The following is a 21341-nucleotide window of genomic DNA, read 5'->3' as shown; positions in this document are numbered from 1 at the left end:
GGAAAGCATGTTTAACCTGTGCAAGTACTGGCTTTCATAAGGTCAGAACATGCATAAGATTTAGGCTAAAGATCAGAGCAAGATCGTTTGCCTAAATCTCAACTCCAGGCTCATCCCTCCCACCATGATGGTATAAGTGCTGCTCTGTGTGCTATTGCGTGAACTAAGCCCCCTCAGGATTCATGTCCATGACACCTTGCACTAATAGCTCAACAGAATAGCTGCAGGGGAAGGCACACAAGAGGAAATAAGTATTTTCACCAGAGCTGCCTTCTTGTTTTGAACTCCTGCTGGGGGACCATTTAAAAAAAAAACTAGGTTACTGGCTACACGAAAGCCAGCCATAGATGGAACGATTTTCTTTCCTGCAACCACCAGGCTGGAAAGAAAATCGCTTGATTGAGTGTAATCCCTTCTACGGAGCTGTTCTCCTGGCGGTAGGAGCTGTCCCTGTCGGGAGAACAGTTACCGCTAGCCTGTATAATAGCTTCTAGCAATAATCGCATGCAACATTTGACAGGCTGATTGTACCCAAGTTGATCGATTTGATCAACTTGGGTGCATTCAGCCTTCCCCATACATGGTTCAAATCTTGGCTGGTCTCTGCTGAACTGGCCAAAATGCAAACCTTCTATGGTTGACTTAAGTAGGGTTCTACGTTCACTGAATATTAACATTTTAATGTTATGCAGAGGACCACAGGAGGTATAGAACATATTGTGACTGTAGAATATCAGTATATCAAGTGTGGCATTGTGTTTTATTATCTTTTTAGGAAAATTTATTTCTAACGGAATGTCAGTGAGAGGACGTCAGGACTTAGAGATTCAAGGCCCTCGATTGAATAGTACAAAGGAAGAGAAAACCTCCATTCAGTATGGGCCCGATCGTCGCTTAGATCCAATTATAGTCCCACAAATGCCTTTATTGGAGGTGAGTTTAGAAGTGAGAGAATCTAGGGTAATGCTGAAGCGCTGATTCATCTCTGCACTCAATAATAAATCACAGTCTGTGAAAGAAACTGAATAAGAACTTAAAGTTTATTTTTCTGCCGTTATGAAAAAATAATGTGCTTTCATCACAGGGAAGTATAGTAGATTCAAATTTCCACTCCAAAAACATTTTTAAAATTGTAATCAAACTTTCTAAAGATTTGCTGCAGGAAGTAAATTGTAAACTGCAATGCTAATTCTCATAAACAATCATTATAACAATGTTTGTGTCAGAAAGCTATGCCTTTTACTTAAGTCATGTTTTTGAGGGCATTTCCAGCTGCTTTTTCACTAGATAATTGGGCAGAATTGCATTGCCAGTTTAGCAGCATCACCTGTCCTACTGACTTGACTGCATTAAAGTGAAGGGAATGGAATGCAAGATCTCTTCATTGACTGGATGTGGTGAAGGCTGTCAGGTTTTACCTTTTTGCCGCTGCTTCATTTACACAGACTGACTTCCTTTTTGTTATTCCAGGTGGTTCTAAAAGGTTCTTCAGCTTCTAGATCAACTACTTCTAAGTGGAATAGATATGTTATTATACAGACTTATGGACTGTGAGATGAGTGTCTCTTTTCCCAATAAAGCTCACCCCACTAGGGCATTGAGTGTTTTGTAGCACTTTTTGTCACAATGTCTCTGTGTCGCAGATCTCTAAGGCTCCATTCACACCTAGGCGTATTGTCGCCTGTAGCGCGACGCTATTGCAGCCTGCAATACGCTGGAGGGGTGATTTAACATTGTCGGCTATGGGGATGGTTCACATCTCCACGCCGAAACGCCGTACGCCTGAAGCTCAAAACAAGTCCCGGACCTTTTTTTCAGGCGGCTTTCGGCGTTCGGCATAGCCGACAATGTTGATCACCCCTCCGGCATATGTTATGCTTAAAAAACGCTGCGACAAATCGCGGGACAAAACGCCGCAATTTGTCGCGGCAAATCGCGGTAACATACGCCGCGTTGAGGTGTGAATGCAGCCTAAACTGTGACCTAGTCTTCTGTACAAATGTTCTCCAAGGTCTACAATGTCGATGTAGCTGCCTCTGCAAATGATAGTTTTTTTTAGTCAATGCGTTATGCAAGCAGCAAATGAATGCACGTGGCTTCATTTTTATTTTTTTCTCTTATTGGAATGGTTAGCCTGTGTTTGGCTGAGTATAACCTGTTTGGACTGATTTTTGGATGTGCCTAGGTTTTGTACTAGAAAGCTGTGTCCCTCAATGGGCAATAGACATATTCAGGTTTTTACTAGCCCTAAAATCCCTTTCTCAGAGTCCATTGAAGAACACAGATCCTTCCCCTTGTATGCTATTGTTCTCTCTCTTAGAGTGCTTGCTGAACAGGTATGTTGCGATAGGGTTTATAGCCTCAAGGAGCTGACCTTCAGTTTTCTAAGTGCCCAGAGTCCATTTCACCTGTGGGCAGCAGTATAGCTCTAGGTTTCTTATTATCAGGTATGTCCCTTAATGGACTTTTTCAAAGGGATTTTACAATGAATATATATATATAATTTATTTTTATTTTGGATAAAGTAGGAGAGAGGTAAAACCAGTGTCTTTCTTTTCTTTTGCCGTATGTCTCATAGGGAAAGGGAGATTTCCCTTCACTCTCAGTAGTCACAGGGACAATAATTCCCTTCTACAGTGGGGGGGGGGGGGAAAGTATTTGTCCCCCTGTGCTGATTTTGTAAGTTTGCCCACTGAAAAAAGAAATGATCAGTCTATAATTTTTACTGTAGGTTTATTTTAACAGTAAGGCCGGGTACTCACGACCAAACATGTATGGTGAAAGCGGTCCGTCGGACCGTTTTCACCATACATGTCTGCCAGAGGGCTTCTGTACGATGGTTGTACACACCATCGTACAGAAGTCCGCGCGTAAACAATACGCGGGGCGTGTCCGCGGTGTCGCCGCGTCGATGACGCGGTGTCGCCGCGACAATGACGCGGCGACGTGGGCGGCCCGCCTTTAAAATGCTTCCACGCATGCGTCGAAGTCATTCGACGCATGCGAGGGACGGCGGGCGCCTGGACATGTACGGTAGGTCTGTACTGACGACCGTACATGTCCGAGCGGGCTGAATTCCAGCGGGCTGTTTTAAAACAAGTCCAGGAATATTTGTCTGCTGGGAAAAGGCCCGGCGGGCAAATGTTTGCTGGAATTCGGCCCGCTCGCGCCCACACACGACCAAACATGTCTGCTGAAACTGGCCTGCGGGCCAGTTTCAGCAGACATGTTTGCTCGTGAGTATGGGGCCTAAGACACAGAATAACAACCCAAAAAAATCCAGAAAACGCATTTCAAAAAAGTTATAAATTAATTTGTATTTTCATGAGTGAAATAAGTATTTGACCCCTTTGCAAGACATGACTTAGTACTTGGTGTCAAAACCCTTGATGGCAATTACAAGGGTCAGACATTTCTTGTAGTTGGTTACCAGGTTTGCACACAACTAAGGAGGGATTTTGTCCCACTCCTCTTTGCAGATCCTCTACAAGTCATTTAGGTTTCGAGGCTGACATTTGGTAACTCGTAACTTTCAGCTCCCTTTTTAACTTTTCTATGGGGTTAAGGTCTGGAGACTGGCTAGGCCACTTCAGGACCTTAACGCCCAAATATTTTATATATATATATATATATATATATATATATATATATATATATATATATATATATTACTTTCTCTGGCCCCCTTTGAATGGTTTTCCTGGTTCGCTGTGTGCGGCGCTCAGTGGGCCGTGTTGTCCCCCTATTACGGGGCTGTGTGCTTCCCTCCTTCACCCCCCTCTGTATAAGGCGAGGGCTGGGCTCTGACACATGTGGGGAGCAGCAGCAGGACAGTCCAGGGCCTGGCAGGGGGAGGGGGGTAGGACGAGTCAGATCCTGCGGTGCTGCAGTGCGGACTCATAAGGAGGGGTGCCTGGCAGGTCAAGAAGGATACTTGGATCCACATACTGGATATGTTGTTTTCACAAGAATAGCTCATTTGAAAATAGGCAAATGCTGTGGGAGCGTAGGTAGGCATTGTCCATATGGCCAGGAAAATGTTAAGGATTCATCTAGAAAGAAGCAATTTAATGCCTTTTTTTACACATGACAGCCGAGTTCAATCTCGCAGCTATTTTTTCATTAATTGAGGGGATTTTAAAATGATGGTATTGTAAAGCAATTGTATTTAGTCCTGCTAACAACGCCATCTTTCTAGTTCATATTCCTAAATAATGAACGTTGCAATTTCGCAAAAAACACAATTTTTCAAATGGGTTTTTTCCAATTATATGAATTTAAAAAAGGAAACCGTAAAGTTAAATGTGAAAGATGACGTTACCCCGAGTAAATAGATACCGAACATGTAATGCTTTAACATTGCACATACTTGTGGAATGGCACTAAACTTTGGTACTTAAAAATCTTCATAGGTCAATTTTTTGATTTTAGAGTTACAGAGGAGGTCCTGGGCTAGAATTGTTGCTCTTGCTCCAAAAAAACGCAGCGATGCCTCACATTTTACATTTTTTGATCACTTTTATCCCTTTTACAAGGAATGTAAACATCCCTTGTAATAGGAATAGTGAGGGACAGGTCCTCTTTATGGTAAGATGTGGGGTCAATAAGACCCCACATCTCTCTTTCAGGCTGGAAACCGAGACCAAGATCAAAAAATAAACTTTCCAGCCGCATCCCTGACAATGTTTACTTCTGCCGGCCCAGACGTGATATCATAACATCACACCCTGGCCTCCGAGGGTCATAGGGAATAGGGATAGTGTCTATGTGTATATAGATATCATTTATTTTTATCTTTTTATTCTTTTTATATAAAATGTACACAACAGCTTATATGCTGTTTTTAATGGTATGGGCACTGATGGGTTAACTGGTTATAACTTTCCCTCAGGCTTTGCCCAGTCCCGCTAAACATGTAACAAGGGCGCTCCGAATGTCAGGACCTAGCAAATAATGTCTGCATTGGATAAGGGTATTCAGAGGATGTGATCTTCAAACACTTCAGGCCGCAAAGAGGAAAGCAATCTCTAATAGAAAACATATACAAGAAAAAGGTGCCTCCAAGTACAGAAATAAAAACTTTTAATATCCCCAAAATATAATATCCTCTGAGAATACTGGTGAAGCAGTCGCACCATCTAGGTCAGCGTGGAACAAGGATTCTGGAAACTACACCAGCAGAAGGGGGCAACAACCAGCGTGGACCGCAAATAGGAAATAGGTCATCAAATGGGACACGTTTCGGAACTACTGATTGGTTCCTTCTTCAGCCAGTGACCCGCACTCACATTGGGTTTTAAAAGCCTCTGTTAGCCACTATTGCCTTGGCTTGACAAAGTGCATGTGCGCAAAACCGGTAGTCACAGCAACAGGGACGCATGAGTTCCATGCTGGCCGCAGTTGCTTCCTCTCCCGGACACTCCAGTTCCGTCCACAACTTGAGTGACACCTCCCTCCACGCCCACCTTTCCCCTTTGAGCATTGTGTTCCGCTTTCAGCTCCAGTGACGCCATCCACACACACCGGCGGGTCCGGCTTGCAACGCTCTGGAGTCTACTTTGTTTTGCGGCATTGATGGTCGGCACCCTTCCCTGGATTTCCACAGAGTTTGACACAGTGATCCATCAATGCCCAAGCTAGCTCCACAGCCAGCATGGTAATGTTGCAACCATATGTTTATGCATTGTCTGACCACAACACTTGCACCCAGTTACCCTCTGAATCATTCAGATGTTCATTCACAAACTTCAGACGGGCCTGAACATGTGCTTTCTTGAGCAGGGGGATCTTGCAGGCGCTGCAAGAGTTCAGTCCTTTTTACGACATAGTGTGTTACCAATTGTTTTCTTGGTGACTATGGTTCCAGCTGCCTTGAGATCATTGGCAGGATGTAGTTCTGGGCTGATTCCTCACCCTTTTCATGATCCTTTAAGCTTGAAATGAGGTGAGATCTTGCATGGAGCCCCAGACCGAGGGAGATTGAGAGATATTTTGTGTTTCTTCCATTTGCGAACAATCCACCAACTGTTGTCACCCCTCTCACCAAGCTGCTTGGCAAAGGTCTTGTAGCCCATTCCCGCCTTGTGTAGATTCTACAATCTTGTCCCTGACATCCTTGGACAGCTCTTTGGTCTTGGCCATTGTAGAGAGATTTGAATCTGATTGCTTCTGTGGACAGTTTTTTTTTATATAACAAGCTGAGATTAGGAGCACTCACTTTAAGAGTGTTTCTAATCTCAACTCGTTACCTGTATAGATAACACCTGGAAGCCAGAAATCTTGCTAATTGATAGGGGGGCAAATACTTATTTCACTTACTAAAATACAAATCAATTTATAACTTTTTTGAAATGCGTTTTTCTGGATGTTTTTGTTATTCGGTCTCTCACTGTTAAAATAAACCTACCATTAAAATTATAGACTGATAATTTCTTTGTCAGTGGGCAAATGTACAAAACCAGCAGGGGATCAAATACTTTTTTCCCTCATTATACTGTTCTGGTGGCAGCGAAAAATTTGGGATTTTTTTATTGCTTTCACTCCCAGTGACATTGGCGATGAGGACAAATAGAGAAAGTTGATTCTCCATATCGGAAACGCAAACAGCAATAAAAAACAGTGCTTCTAATCTCTCACCAGTCTATCCACATCTGGGGAAAAAAAGTATTGCTTGAAGTTATACTTTAGGAGGAAGATTTACTTGGTACTGTAATTGTTAATGTTGGTATTTACATGTATTTTTTTTTTTTTTTCCCCCAACAGGTGTTTTTTATCAATTTTCCTACCGGGCTACTGTGTGGAGAAATCAGAAAAGCACATGTGGAATTTGTGAATGTGAGCAAGTGCCCACTGACGGGGCTCAGGGTTGTGTCCAAGAGGCCTGAGTTCTTTACATTTGGAAGCAATACAGAAGCACTAACACCACTAAGTCCTGCAGCCTCAGTGAACTGCAGTGCCTATAAAACTGTTGTTACAGACTCTACCTCTGGGTGCTCTTTGTTGACATCCTCTATTACTCCAGTAGACTTTGGTTTTGGTAGTGGGAAACAACCGGGGGTTGTAGAAATTCCACTCACAGACTCTGTTTTAGCTCCTGGTGCATCAGTACAGCTCCCGCTGTGGTTAAGAGGGCCTGATCAAGAAGGAGTCCATGAGATAAATTTCTTGTTCTACTATGAAAGCACAGAAAAACAATCAAAAATGCGGTAGGTTCCAGATTTGCTAAGTAATCAACCATATCATGTTTCCCTGTTTATTCCTTAAAGGCTAAACTATCTGTAATTACAGTGAATTGGTGCCAGCATTCATGTTTATGTATCTTGTGTGAGGTCCTCCATACGCAGGGCATCTATTTTGTAAACCTTATCAAGCTATTTTCAGATCCTGCTGCTGCCTAAAAGCCAGCCATAGACTGATTGAAATTGGGGGGAGCTTTCTGCAGAATGTTTTTTATATATATATATATAACATTCTGCAGAAAGCTCCCCCCAGTCCGCCCTAATGCTTACTTGAGCCCAATCTTGATCCAACACTGTGCCTGAGAGCAATGGCTTGCTCTCCTTGGCTCCTGTTTCTGTCAACCACAGCCAGTGAGCAGGGGGCAGTCTTGAGCCAATAGAACAGGTCCACCACTGGCCTACTATTAATACAGGTCTACTACTGGCCTACTAATAATACAAGTCTACCACTGGCCTACTAATCATAGAGGTCTACTACTGGCCTACTAATACAGGTCTACCACTAGCCTACCAATCATAGAGGTCTACCACTGGTCTACTAATAATACAGGTCTACTACTGGTCTACTAATAATACAGGTCTACCATTGGCCTACTTATAATACAGGTCTACTACTGGCCTACTAATAATACAAGTCTACTACTGGCCTACTAATAATACAGGTCTACCACTGGCCTACTAATAATACAGGTCTACCACTGGCCTACTAATAATACAGGTCTACCACTGGCCTACTAATAATACAAGTCTACTACTGGCCTACTAATAATACAGGTCTACCACTGGCCTACTAATAATACAGGTCTACTACTGGCCTACTAATCATAGAGGCCTACTAATCATAGAGGTCTACTACTGGCCTACTAATACTACAGGTCTACTACTGGCCTACTAATCATAGAGGTCTAATACTGGCTTACTAATAAAAATCGAATTTTTGATATTTTGCTTTACAAAAAAAAAATTCTTTACTTTCAACCTGGCATCTAACGTTTTATCGCCTCTGTGACCAGCCAGCCACACATTTGGATTGTTTCTTGGGCATGCTGGTAAAAACAGTAAGCTCCTAATGCAATCTCTGTGTGTGTGTGTGTGTGTGTGTGTGTGTGTGTATATATATATATGTGAGTGTATATATATGTGTGTATATATATATATATATATATATATATATATATATATATATATATATATATAGTGAGGAAAATAAGTATTTGAACACCCTGCTATTTTGCAAGTTCTCCCACTTGGAAATCATGGAGGGGTCTGAAATTGTCATCGTAGGTGCATGTCCACTGTGAGAGACATAATCAAAAAAAAAATTCCAGAAATCACAATTTATGATTTTTTAACCATTTATTTGTATGATACAGCTGCAAATAAGTATTTGAACACCTGTCTATCAGCTAGAATTCTGACCCTCAAAGACCTGTTAGTCTGCCTTTAAAATGTCCACCTCCACTCCATTTATTATCCTAAATTAGATGCACCTGTTTGAGGTCATTAGCTGCATAAAGACACCTGTCCACCCCATACAATCAGTAAGAATCCAACTACTAACATGGCCAAGACCAAAGAGCTGTCCAAAGACACTAGAGACAAAATTGTACACCTCCACAAGGCTGGAAAGGGCTACGGGGAAATTGCCAAGCAGCTTGGTGAAAAAAGGTCCACTGTTGGAGCAATCATTAGAAAATGGAAGAAGCTAAACATGACTGCCAATCTCCCTCGGACTGGGGCTCCATGCAAAATCTCACCTCGTGGGGTCTCAATGATCCTAAGAAAGGTGAGAAATCAGCCAAGGACTACACGGGAGGAGCTGGTCAATGACCTGAAAAGAGCAGGGACCACCGTTTCCAAGGTTACTGTTGGTAATACACTAAGACGTCATGGTTTGAAATCATGCATGGCACGGAAGGTTCCCCTGCTTAAACCAGCACATGTCAAGGCCCGTCTTAAGTTTGCCAATGACCATTTGGATGATCCAGAGGAGTCATGGGAGAAAGTCATGTGGTCAGATGAGACCAAAATAGAACTTTTTGGTCATAATTCCACTAACCGTGTTTGGAGGAAGAAGAATGATGAGTACCATCCCAAGAACACCATCCCTACTGTGAAGCATGGGGGTGGTAGCATCATGCTTTGGGGGTGTTTTTCTGCACATGGGACAGGGCGACTGCACTGTATTAAGGAGAGGATGACCGGGGCCATGTATTGCGAGATTTTGGGCAACAACCTCCTTCCCTCAGTTAGAGCTTTGAAGATGGGTCGAGGCTGGGTCTTCCAACATGACAATGACCCGAAGCACACAGCCAGGATAACCAAGGAGTGGCTTTGTAAGAAGCATATCAAGGTTCTGGCGTGGCCTAGCCAGTCTCCAGACCTAAACCCAATAGAGAATCTTTGGAGGGAGCTCAAACTCCGTGTTTCTCAGCGACAGCCCAGAAACCTGACTGATCTAGAGAAGATCTGTGTGGAGGAGTGGGCCAAAATCCCTCCTCCAGTGTGTGCAAACCTGGTGAAAAACTACAAGAAACGTTTGACCTCTGTAATTGCAAACAAAGGCTACTGTACCAAATATTAACATTGATTTTCTCAGGTGTTCAAATACTTATTTGCAGCTGTATCATACAAATAAATAGTTAAAAAAATCATACATTGTGATTTCTGGATTTTTTTTTTTTTGATTATGTCTCTCACAGTGGACATGCACCTACGATAAAAATTTCAGACCCCTCCATGATTTCCAAGTGGGAGAACTTGCAAAATAGCAGGGTGTTCAAATACTTATTTTCATCACTGTATATATATAATATATATATATATATATATATATATATATATATATATATATATACACATACACACACACACACACACACACACACACATATATATATATATATATATATATATATATATACACACACACACATATATATACACACACACAGAGATTGCATTAGGAGCTTACTGTTTTTACCAGCATGCCCAAGAAACAATCCAAAAGTGTGGCTGGCTGGTCACAGAGGCGATAAAACGTTAGATGCCAGGTTGAAAGTAAAGCATTTTTTTGTTTGTAAAGCAAAATATCAAAAATTCGATTTTTATTAGTAAGCCAGTAGTAGACCTCTATGATTAGTAGGCCAGTAGTAGACCTGTAGTATTAGTAGGCCAGTAGTAGACCTCTATGATTAGTAGGCCAGTAGTAGACTTGTATTATTAGTAGGCCAGTGGTAGACCTGTATTATTAGTAGGCCAGTAGTAGACCTGTATTATTAGTAGACTAGTGGTAGACCTCTATGATTGGTAGGCTAGTGGTAGACCTGTATTATTAGTAGGCCAGTAGTAGACCTGTATTAGTAGGCCAGTGGTAGACCTGTTCTATTAGTAGGCCAATAGTAGACCTGTATTATTAGTAGGCCATTGGTAGACCTCTATTATTAGTAGGCCATTGGTAGACCTCTATTATTAGTAGGCCATTGGTAGACCTCTATTATTAGTAGGCCAGTGGTAGACCTGTTCTATTAGTAGGCCAGTGGTAGACCTGTTCTATTAGTAGGCCAGTGGTAGACCTGTTCTATTAGTAGGCCGATAGTAGACCTGTATTATTAGTAGGCCATTGGTAGACCTCTATTATTAGTAGGCCATTGGTAGACCTCTATTATTAGTAGGCCATTGGTAGACCTCTATTATTAGTAGGCCAGTGGTAGACCTCTATGATTAGTAGGCCAGTGGTAGACCTGTATTATTAGTAGGCCAGTAGTAGACCTGTTCTATTAGTAGGCCAGTGGTACACCTCTATGATTAGTAGGCCAGTAGTAGACCTCTATTATTAGTAGGCCAGTAGTAGACCTCTATTATTTGTAGGCCAGTAGTAGACCTCTATTATTTGTAGGCCAGTAGTAGACCTTTACAATTAAGCTCAATGTAAGTGAAACATGTCAGAGGTGCATGAACAATAGTCTGAAAACTAAACTGAAGACCGTTTTTCATTCACCTTACATTGGAATTGAATACAGTGTGGGGCAGTTATCTGCATGCTATAATACCCAGTAGTTAGGGGGTCATAGTTTACTTTTGATGTTCACAGGAATAGTTTATTTGGTTTTGTTACACCAATTTTGTATTAGTAGTCGCATAGGAGAGGTTTCGAAAGTCTTAGAAATTGTTTTAATTTATTGTGTTTTTGTTTTTTTAGACATCGTGTCTTAAGGCATACTGCAGTTATATGTACCAGTAAGTCCCTGAATGTGCGGGCGTCTGTCTCTAGGAGTAATGCACTGGAAGATGAAGAAAGCAAATCTGCAAATATGCTTGTATTTGTAGATGTGGAGAACATGCACATGGTAAGCAGCTATACACATTGGTCCACCTTTTTGGGGAAAACACTTGATTTTATTGCTGCTTTGTTTCAAGTTTATAAATCAAACGTGAAGTTTGCACGATTCCAAGATTCTGAAAAATCTCCTTGGGTTTGAGGGGGTGGGGAGGAGGAATTACAATTCAATGTAAATGTTTAGTGTTGTATTGTATTAATGGTGATGCTACTAGCCGTTTTATAAAAAATAGATCACTTTCTTTACATGTTTTGCACCAAACAAAAACAACTAGTCTTTAGAGAAAACACCATATAGTGTCAGAACATACTAGTATTTTAAAGTGTATTTCTATTTCATCAAATCAAATATGTTTGAATTCCTATTCACACAGCTATCCTAAAAGAAAATGCATTAAAAAACAAAACAAACAAATGTAGTTCTCACCTTTTTAGGTGTTTTCTGCAGGCCACAGACAGAGCTACTCTGAACAATTTCAGATGAGAGGAAACTCAACCTGTCCCCACTAAGCGAGGGGGGCATACCGCGTTTCCCCTCCCTTTTCCTCCTCAATGTAATTCTTTAGCAGAAACTCAGCTTTTAGATATAATATACAAGAGTGTGTTTGAATACGCTCTCTGTGCTCATCCCCAAAAAAGGCTGATATACCAACTGGAAAATGTGGGTGGTGGTGATATTTTGGGGCACACAAAAAAACATATAAAACATGGAGTTAAAAAAAAACATACAAACATTATTTTTTAGAGCTAAAAATCCACAATATTTGCCATAGCTTTGGATGTTTATCTCACAAAACATACACAAGGTTAAAAAATACTAACAAACTCAGCTTTTAGACCCCTTTCACACGTTTCAGGCGTTTCGCTTTATTCAGGCTAAAAAAGCACCTGAAAAACGCCTCCCCCTGCCACCCCAATGTGAAAGCCCGAGTGCTTTCACACTGTGGCGCTGCACTGGAAGGATGTAAAAAAAAAAAAAGTCCTGCAAGCAGCATGTTTGGGGTGGTGGAGGAGTAGTGTATATGCCGCTCCTAAGCAGCCCCTGTCCATTGAAATGAATGGGTACTGCTGCCAAAGCGATTCTGCAGCAGCGCTACATGGGCGTATTTAACCCTTTCTTTGGCTACTAGCAGGGGTTAAATTATAAAAATTTTAAAAATTAGCGGCACTTTAACGCTAACGCTGCCTGTTTCTCAGTGTGAAAGGGCTCTTACATATTTTACTCTTTCTAAGACAGAGAGTCCTACAAAGAGGTTTACAACTAGTAATGAATTCTGCCACAATACTACAGGCAGGGTTAATCATGGTAGGCATTAACTCTCAAAGCAGAGAAAAAGAAGAAGAGTTTTCAGGGATTGTCTAAAAGCAAGCAGAGTAGGTTTACTTGATTGATTATTGTTTTCGTTCTAGAGTGAAGCGGGTGTGAAAGAATTTCATATAGTTCAAGTGTCAAGCAGCAGTAAGAACTGGAAACTGCAGAAGTCTGTAAATCCCACTGCAGACAAAGGTTGTTTTTTCTTGTCAGTCTTCTTTTTGCTTTACTTGCTAAACTTATATGTACATTATTTTCAAACCGTAATAGAACTATTATTATCATTGACCTAATATGTAAGACTAGTGAAACTTCTGTGCCACCACTCTAAATATATCTGAATACAGTGAAATCCCTCAAATACTAAACCACTGTGTGATCCCACCCTGGGGGGATCTGATTTACTTAATTACAATTTGAGCCACAAGGGTGTTTCTCACATTGTTATGCGTTCCCGCATCAACAGATCTAGAAATCTACAATGTATCATGTGGCACTTTCTTATCCCATACATCTATGTGAATACTCGGTGTACAAAATATAAATACCACAATCCTTACATTCCTGCATTTATCATCAATTGTCCAATACTTTCATTGCATAGTCCCAAAAATTCTTTATATATCGAAACAGTGTCTTCCTCTACTCCGTGCTCAATGTTATTATTAATCCATACCTGCATGCAAGTGGTTCCCACCGCCTATGCTTTTATGCGCTCACCTGACATAATGGACCCAACACATAAGTAAATTAGTGTCAACCAATCAGTGCAGCGCATCTACTGTCATCTATGTCCTTTGAAGCAGCAAAAAAATTACAATATAATGAAGTGATACAAAATAATTGTGACCCATAGTGAAAATCAACACTATATAAATATATATATATATATATATATATATATATATATATATATATATATATATATATATATATATATACACAAATGTGCAAACGTATATAACCAGATGATGTACACAAACAAGTGAGTACACCCCTAAGTGTAAATGCCCAAATTGGGCCCAAAGTGTCAAAATTTTGTGTGGCCACCATTATTTTTTAGCACTGCCTTAACTTTCTTGGGAATGGAGTTACCAGAGCTTCACAGGTTGTCTCTGGAGTTCTCTTACACTCCTTTATGATGACATTACGGAGCTGGTTGAGGTTCGAGATCTAGCGCTCCTCCACCTTCACTTTGAGGAAGCCCCACAGATGCTCAATAGGGTTTAGGTCTGGAAACATGCTTGGCCAGTTCATCACCTGTACCCTCAGCTTCTTTAGAAAGGCAAATTTTCAACACCTGCTCTCCATTCACACCTGAGACCTTGTAACACTAACGAGTCACATGACACCAGGGAGGGAAAATGGCTAATTGGGTCATCAGACCACAGGACATGGTTCCAGTAATCCATATCCTTAGTCTGCTTGTATTCAGCAAACTGTGGGCTTTCTTGTGCATCATCTTTAGAGGAGGCTTCCTTCGGGGATGACAGCCATGCAGACCAATTTTTGCAGTGTGCGGCGTATGGTCTGAGCACTGACAGGCTGCCCCCCCCCCAACCCCTTCAACCTCTGCAGCAATGCTGTCAGGACTCGTACATTTATTTCCCAAAGACAACCTCTGAATATGACACTGAGCACATGCACTCAACTGCTTTGTTCGACCATGGTTTTGAGTGAAACCTGTCCTGTTAAACCACTGTATGGTTTTGGCCACCATGCTGCAGCAAATTTTTAGGGTCTTTGCAATGTTCATGTAGCCTAGGCCATCTTTATGTAGAGCAACAATAATTTTTTTCAGATCCCCAGAGAGTTCTTTGCCATGAACTTCCAATGACCAGTATGAGAGAGTGAGAGCGATAACACCAAATTTAACACACCTACTCCCCATTCACACCTGAGACCTTGTAACACGAACGAGTCGCATGACACTGTGAAGGGAAAATGGCTAATTGGGCCCAATTCAGACATTTTCACTTAGGGGTGTACTCGACGGTTTAGACATTAATAGCTGTGTGTTGAGTTATTTTGAGGGGACAGCAAATTTTCACTGTTAGACAAGCTGTACACTCACTACTTTACATTGTAGCAAAGTGTAATTTCTTCAGTGTTTTCATATGAAAAGACATAATAAAATATTTACAAAAATGTGAGGGGTGTACTCACTTTTGTTAGATAACTGAATATGTCAATAAATTTAGTGCTGTCCCATATTTCTATTTTTACATGTTTTGGGGACACTACAGGGAGTGGCAGCTTTATTCACCGTTTTTGTTTATACATAATTTTTCTGGTCACACCTAGTAGCGCATTGTTTTTTTTTTTTTTTTTTTTTTTTTTATAATTGTGACACTGTTTTTTAATGTAAAATGACCAAAAAGTTTTGTAAAGTGAAAAACCATGACATATAAACAGACAAAACAAAAAAGTGTCCATAAATTGTCCTAAGACCGAGAAAAGAGATGACCAATATGAACAGTCAAAGAGAAGTCCCACAAGCCGTGATAGAAATAAAATCTTAGGATAGCCAAGTTGACACGATCACGCTTTTAACCCCTCTAATTGGAGTGTTCAGCAAACGCTCAAACAGTAAAGCCAACTTCATGAAAAATTGTGTCATTTTCATATGCAGCCCAGAGATATATAGGAAAGATTCAAACACAACTTTCTTTATTGCACAGAACCCATACTTGGCAAGCTCAGCAGTTATGGCCATTCCCCAAATACTAGTCATCTCACATAAGTAATTTGGTCTAAATGAGCTTTTCCCCCATGGGGTACACAGACAGGTATGGTGCCCACTTTCCTCCTGGAATCTCTCTCAAGTAGGTCTTCTTCCCTTTAGTAAATACCTGGTCTCTATCTCCTTCGCTGTCATTCTTCTGAAAAATAGTTTTCCACATCTTCTGAAAAAGTGATTATTGCAGCCAAATGCCATGCATGTCGTTGGCATTACTTGTTTTGTAGTTTGTGGGAAACCTATTTGTTTTGTATATTGTCAGCAAAGAAGATAGAGATCAGCGGTCTCAGAAAAAGAAAGACACTGGGTGTTTAATAAAGGGAAGAAGACCTACCTGAGAGAGATTCCAGGAAGAATGCGGGCACCATATCTGTGTACCCCATGAGGAAAAAGCTCATTTAGACCAAATTACTTATGTATTAGTCCATTATGTGAGGTGTGTGAATAAAAGCATAGGCTGTGGGAGCCACTTGCATGCAGGTGTTGATTGATAATACATTGAGCACGGAGTAGAGGAAGACAGTGTTTGGATATATAAAGAATTTATGGGACTTTATGAACTGAAAGTATTGGACATTTTGATGTTGTATGCAGGGATGTAAGAATTGTGGTATCGCATATATAGAAGTGTTTTATATACTCGAGTTTAAGCCGACTTGAATATAAGCCGAGGCACCTAATTTTACCACAAAAAACTGGGAAACCGTATTGACTCAAGTATAAGCCTAGGGTGTCCATCTGCATGCTTCACTGTGTCCATGTGCTTGCCTCACTGTGTCCATGCCTCACTGTGTCCATGCCTCACTGTGTCCATGCCTCACTGTGTCCATGCCTCACTGTGTCCATGCCTAGACTTGCGTTTAACATGGGAGTATATAGAAGGGGTGCCCGGCTTTGAAAAATCGGTGCTTCCCAACCAGAGGTCCCCCAGACAGCAAACTTTGCACACTTGTAGAAGACGAGTGGGGCTATATGTGTGCCAAGTTTCGGGTCCAGGGGACCTATGGCCGACCGGTACCGGGTCCCCCAAACCTGGGAGATCAGGCGCAAAAAGGTGACTTGAGTATAAGCCGAGGGGGGCAACTCGGCTTATACTCAAGTATATACGGTATATATATATATATATATATATATATATATATATATATATATATATATATATATATATATATATATATATATATATATATATATATATATATATATATTATACACTGAGTATTTTCATAGATTTATGGGATAAGGGAGAGCCATATGAAACATTGTTGTTTACTATTGACTTAATATGGCCCATATTAGGTCAATGAAGTCAAGAGCAACCCTGCCCCTTTATGTATGCACAGGGTCCGGAATGTCCTGGCCTCAGTAGGTTGGGTGGCAGTGGGCAGGAGTGACAGCTTTCTTCCTGGTTCTGTCCAGAATCCAAATTCAAACCAATCCCGAGCTTATCCTTAATTCTAAGGCCTCATGCACACTGTAAGTTTTTACAGCTGCCTCTAGGGGCATCTGACGTTTTTTTATTTTTGGTTTGTTTTTTCCCCTGCCTCTAAATGCCCCTCCATGTTATTCTATGTGTCCATGCACACATAGGCATTTATATTGGCATTTAGTGGCAGGAGCTTTTAGAGGTAGGAAAAAAACTAAAACACTGCCAGTGTGTCCAGGAGCAGCAGAGTATGAGTAGAAAAATATGCTTGACGATACTAAAAGCAGCTAAACATGCCTAAAAGCAAGTGCTTGAGCATTAATTTATTGTAATGGGCAAAATAAATGATTTATTCTGGCCAATGAAAAAGATTTAATTCCCAAAAGCTTAATGCATGTAAAAGCTTTGGACACGTTTACAAACGTCCTGTGTACATGAGGCCTTAATGTCCTCTTCATTGTTCTGGTGTAGAGTTTAGTCCAAAGTTCTTCCTCTGAAGAAAGTTTCATCATTTATAGGCTGATGGAGGAACTGTGAAAGGTGCTTAAAAGAGAAGTGTAAATCATTATAATTAATATGTAGAGATTTATGTACTTAAAAGGAAAAATACATTGTAGATTTTTTTTCTTGCATACATAACAGCGTTAAGTGGTGTCCTTTTGTATTCTGCCTGAAGGTCAGCTGTAAATTGTCTCAGTGCTAGCTTGCAGCGGGCGGGCGGGCGCAGGGGGAAAAGGTTTATTCTGCATGTACATAGTGCTAATTAAACTAAAGGGTTTGATTGGGATAAATATAGATTGGATTTGAAGATTACATAACTGAACCCTATGACTTTTTGTATGTGAAAGAAAGTAATTCAATATTTTAATTTCCTTTTTTAGACACTAAAGTAACCAGCAGAGAAAGGGCCAAAATGTGCTTCAAAGCTGTTCGATGCAAATTCTCCTCCCTAGGTAAAGCTTACAAATCTATTTGGATACTCTTAGTTGATGCAAATAATTAGCTCTGTTTTTGACCAAGTATAAATGTTAACAACTTTCTTTGCCTCTATATAATCACTTTAGATGATGAGAAATCATTGGACAGATACACGTTTGGGGACATTGTCTTTGGAGATGAACAGGTATGGTTGATTTATTTTACTCCTTGCCTTGGCTATATCATATACAGTATAAATATTATGCAGTATCTTTTTGTTGTAAATCATTAGCAGTTTTCAAAAGAGAATAGTCCATCTGTTTTTAAAAGGGGATAGCACCACCTTAACCACTTAACCCCCGGACCATATTGCTGGTCAAAGACCAGAGCACTTTTTGTGATTCAGGACTGCGTCGCTTTAACTGATAATTGTGCGGTCGTGCGACGTGGCTCCCAAACAAAATTGGCGACCCTTTTTCCCCACAAATAGAGCTTTCTTTTGGTGGTATTTGATTACCTCTGCGGTTTTTAGTTTTTGCACTGTAAACAAAAATAGAGCAACAATTTTGAAAAAAAATAATATTTTTTACTTTTTGCTATAATAAATATCCCCCAAAAATATATAGTTTAGGCCAATACGTATTCTTCTACATATTTTTTGTAAAAAAAAAAATCGCAATAAGCGTTTATTGATTGGTTTGCGCAAATGTTATAGCGTTTACAAAATAGGGGGTATTTTTATGGCATTTTTATTAATATTTTTTTTACTAGTAATGGCAGCGATCAGCGATTTTTTTTCGGTACTGCGACATTATGGCGAACACTTTTGACACATTTTTGGGACCATTGGCATTTTTATAGCGATCAGTGCTATAAAAATGCATTGGATTACTATAAAAATGCCACTGGCAGTGAAGGGGTTAACACTAGGGGGCGGGGAAGGGGTTAAGTATGTTCCCTGGGTGTGTTATAACTGTAGGGGGGGTGGACTGACATGGGGAAATGACTGATCTTCTGTTCATACATTGTATGAACAGAAGATCAGCATTTCTCTCCTTGACAGGACCGGAAGCTGTGTGTTTACACACACAGCTCCCGGTCCTCGCTCTGTAACAAGCGATCGCGGGTGCCAGTGTTACAATAAGTGCAAGTTACTCTCTTCTCAACTATGTCAATAACATCAAACCACCTGTTTTTCTTCCTTTTTTTTGTTTAGTATCTTGTTTCTGATTTCTTAAGATGAAATGTAAAATGTAAACCTTGGTTGAAATTGTGTTTTGCAGATAATTAGTTCGACCACCCCATGCGCAGACTTCTTTTTCCATAGTTGCCTGTTGCAATATAAGAAAAAAAAAGCATTCGCATACAGATGGGCATTCAAAATCGATCCCTGATGAAGCAGTCAGGTTGATACAAAATTGCAGTGAAGTGAATCTTCATTTAATTGTTTTGTGGAAGGTAAGCAACAAAATGGCAGGCTTCTATGAGAAATTTAGAAGTATGTCTGATCTTCTTGTGAATACAAAATTGGTACAACTTTAATCAGTAAATGTGGTATAAAATGTATAATTAATAAATGTCAGTATAAACAATCCTTCATGAATTTTAGTGTGTTTAGTCGCCTTAAAAATTCTCATACTGGGATATTAAGTAGCCATTAATTGGGTAAACATGGAACATTAACATTCATACATTGGCCATTTTCATGCTTTAGAGCAGGGGTGCCGAACCTTTTGAAGAGTGAGCGGGTGGATGATAGGTCCGTGTGCACTCTGCATATGCAGAGCAGACATGGACACAGCCCACTCTACCCTATGGGCCCTCCAATCCGCCCAGACGGAAGGGGATGGATCCCCTTTTGATTGTTTTGATTTTGATTCTTTTTTTTTTTGCGGTTCGCTCCATAGAGGTAAATGGAGGGTCCGATTGGGTTGGACAGATTGCGTGAAAGGGGCCTAAGGCTGATTTCACACTGATGGTCTTTCCTCTTTGCCATAGACTTCTATTATATCCAGCAGGTAAAGTGCACCAAATCTGCCGGTAATAACAGAAGTCTATGGCTTAGTGCAGGTAATCTGCAGGTGCAATGCAATCCTGTTTTGAGCACCAGGTGGTGGTGTTGCATTCGTTGGAGAGGCGCGGAGGTACAGGGCAGACGCAGAGAGACGGCAGGTTATCCCGGGACCGTGAGCGGCGGCAGGCATGGTACATCGGCAAAGGGAGTGACTGGGGGCAGTGACACCCCACTGAGACTGACAGAAGAGGAAGGACCGGAGACCAGAGTGTCAGGCTGACCAGGAGAGGAGGCGTGTAGATGAAACTGCGGACCAGAGGGGGGTGTGTGTGACGGGCAGAAGATGAAGCGGCAGGAGCAGAGAGGCAGGCTGACCAGGGGTGCTTGCTTGGACATGCACTTTTCATTGAATCAACCTCTATAGATTACATGTATTCATAGTTTTTGTATTTCCCAGGTTTTCAGTTTACTAGGTGCTGACCCTTTAAGAAGCACTTGTTCAGGGTACCCTGCCTGTGGTCGTAGCAACAAACATGACCTCTTTTGCCTTCATTTTATCTTTCAGGCATATGTTATTGAAGATAACAAGCAATTAATTTTGGAAGGTCAACATCATGTGACTTTGCATGCTGTTGGAACAGAAGCATTGTCATTCCCTCAAAAACAGGTGATTCTTTCATTTTTTCTTAGGTCGTCTTATTTCCTCAAATTTCTGTTTGAGTTCTGAGCCTTGATAGCTGAAAAACATACCCTCTTTGTTCTTTTATAACTATTAATATAGGAACAGTCGGAGATGGTACTGTTAAAATTTACCAAGTCTGAGAATACACCTGTACCAGTGCGTCCATCACCAGAGCAGCTTTCCAATCTAATAAAAACAAGCCTTCATTACCCCGAATCTTTTAATCATCCGTTCCACCAAAAAAGGTATGTGAAATAATTGTTCTTGGTGCGCTTAGCTCACAACTGCTTTCCTAGGCACCACAGTTTGAAATTCTTGCCATTATGGAGATTTCCCTTTTACTTCATGTCCCATAACCAAACAGGAAGTCTGCAGTAAAGGGAATTCCTTGGGGACCCCCAGGTCACAGGAACTAGTGTCCTCATTGGAAGAATTCCCATCTATTACTTTTCTGGGGACATCCCAAAACGTGGGATTTTCTTTTACTTTTATTTTCAATGATAAACAGGACAAATGGGTGAATCTCCCTAACGGGGACACTCATTTGAGGAGGAAGCGGCAGCGTGGCTTACCGGTGCTGTGTGTACGTGCATATGTATGGATGAACACACCCGTACGGGAACCCCAAAGCACCTGGCTTGCTGAGGTGGTATCTGCAGGAAGGAGGAGCAA

General features: G+C 40.9%; 1 protein-coding gene across 1 annotated transcript in view; it reads left to right on the top strand.

Annotated features, from left to right (window-relative positions):
- Positions 1–21341, top strand: part of TRAPPC8 (trafficking protein particle complex subunit 8) — a 146435-nt gene that overhangs the window by 120331 nt on the left and 4763 nt on the right. Inside the window, 10 exon segments of the mRNA XM_040354114.1 lie at positions 776–933; positions 6763–7205; positions 11440–11587; positions 12988–13084; positions 17937–18008; positions 18120–18178; positions 19257–19334; positions 19336–19431; positions 20553–20654; positions 20769–20914. Of these exon segments, the coding sequence (XP_040210048.1) occupies positions 776–933; positions 6763–7205; positions 11440–11587; positions 12988–13084; positions 17937–18008; positions 18120–18178; positions 19257–19334; positions 19336–19431; positions 20553–20654; positions 20769–20914 (1399 nt within the window).

Source organism: Rana temporaria, chromosome 5 (assembly GCF_905171775.1).
Source record: "Rana temporaria chromosome 5, aRanTem1.1, whole genome shotgun sequence".
NCBI lineage: Eukaryota > Metazoa > Chordata > Amphibia > Anura > Ranidae > Rana > Rana temporaria.
Note: the sequence above shows the minus strand (reverse complement) of the source record. Positions and strands in the feature narration are given on the sequence as shown.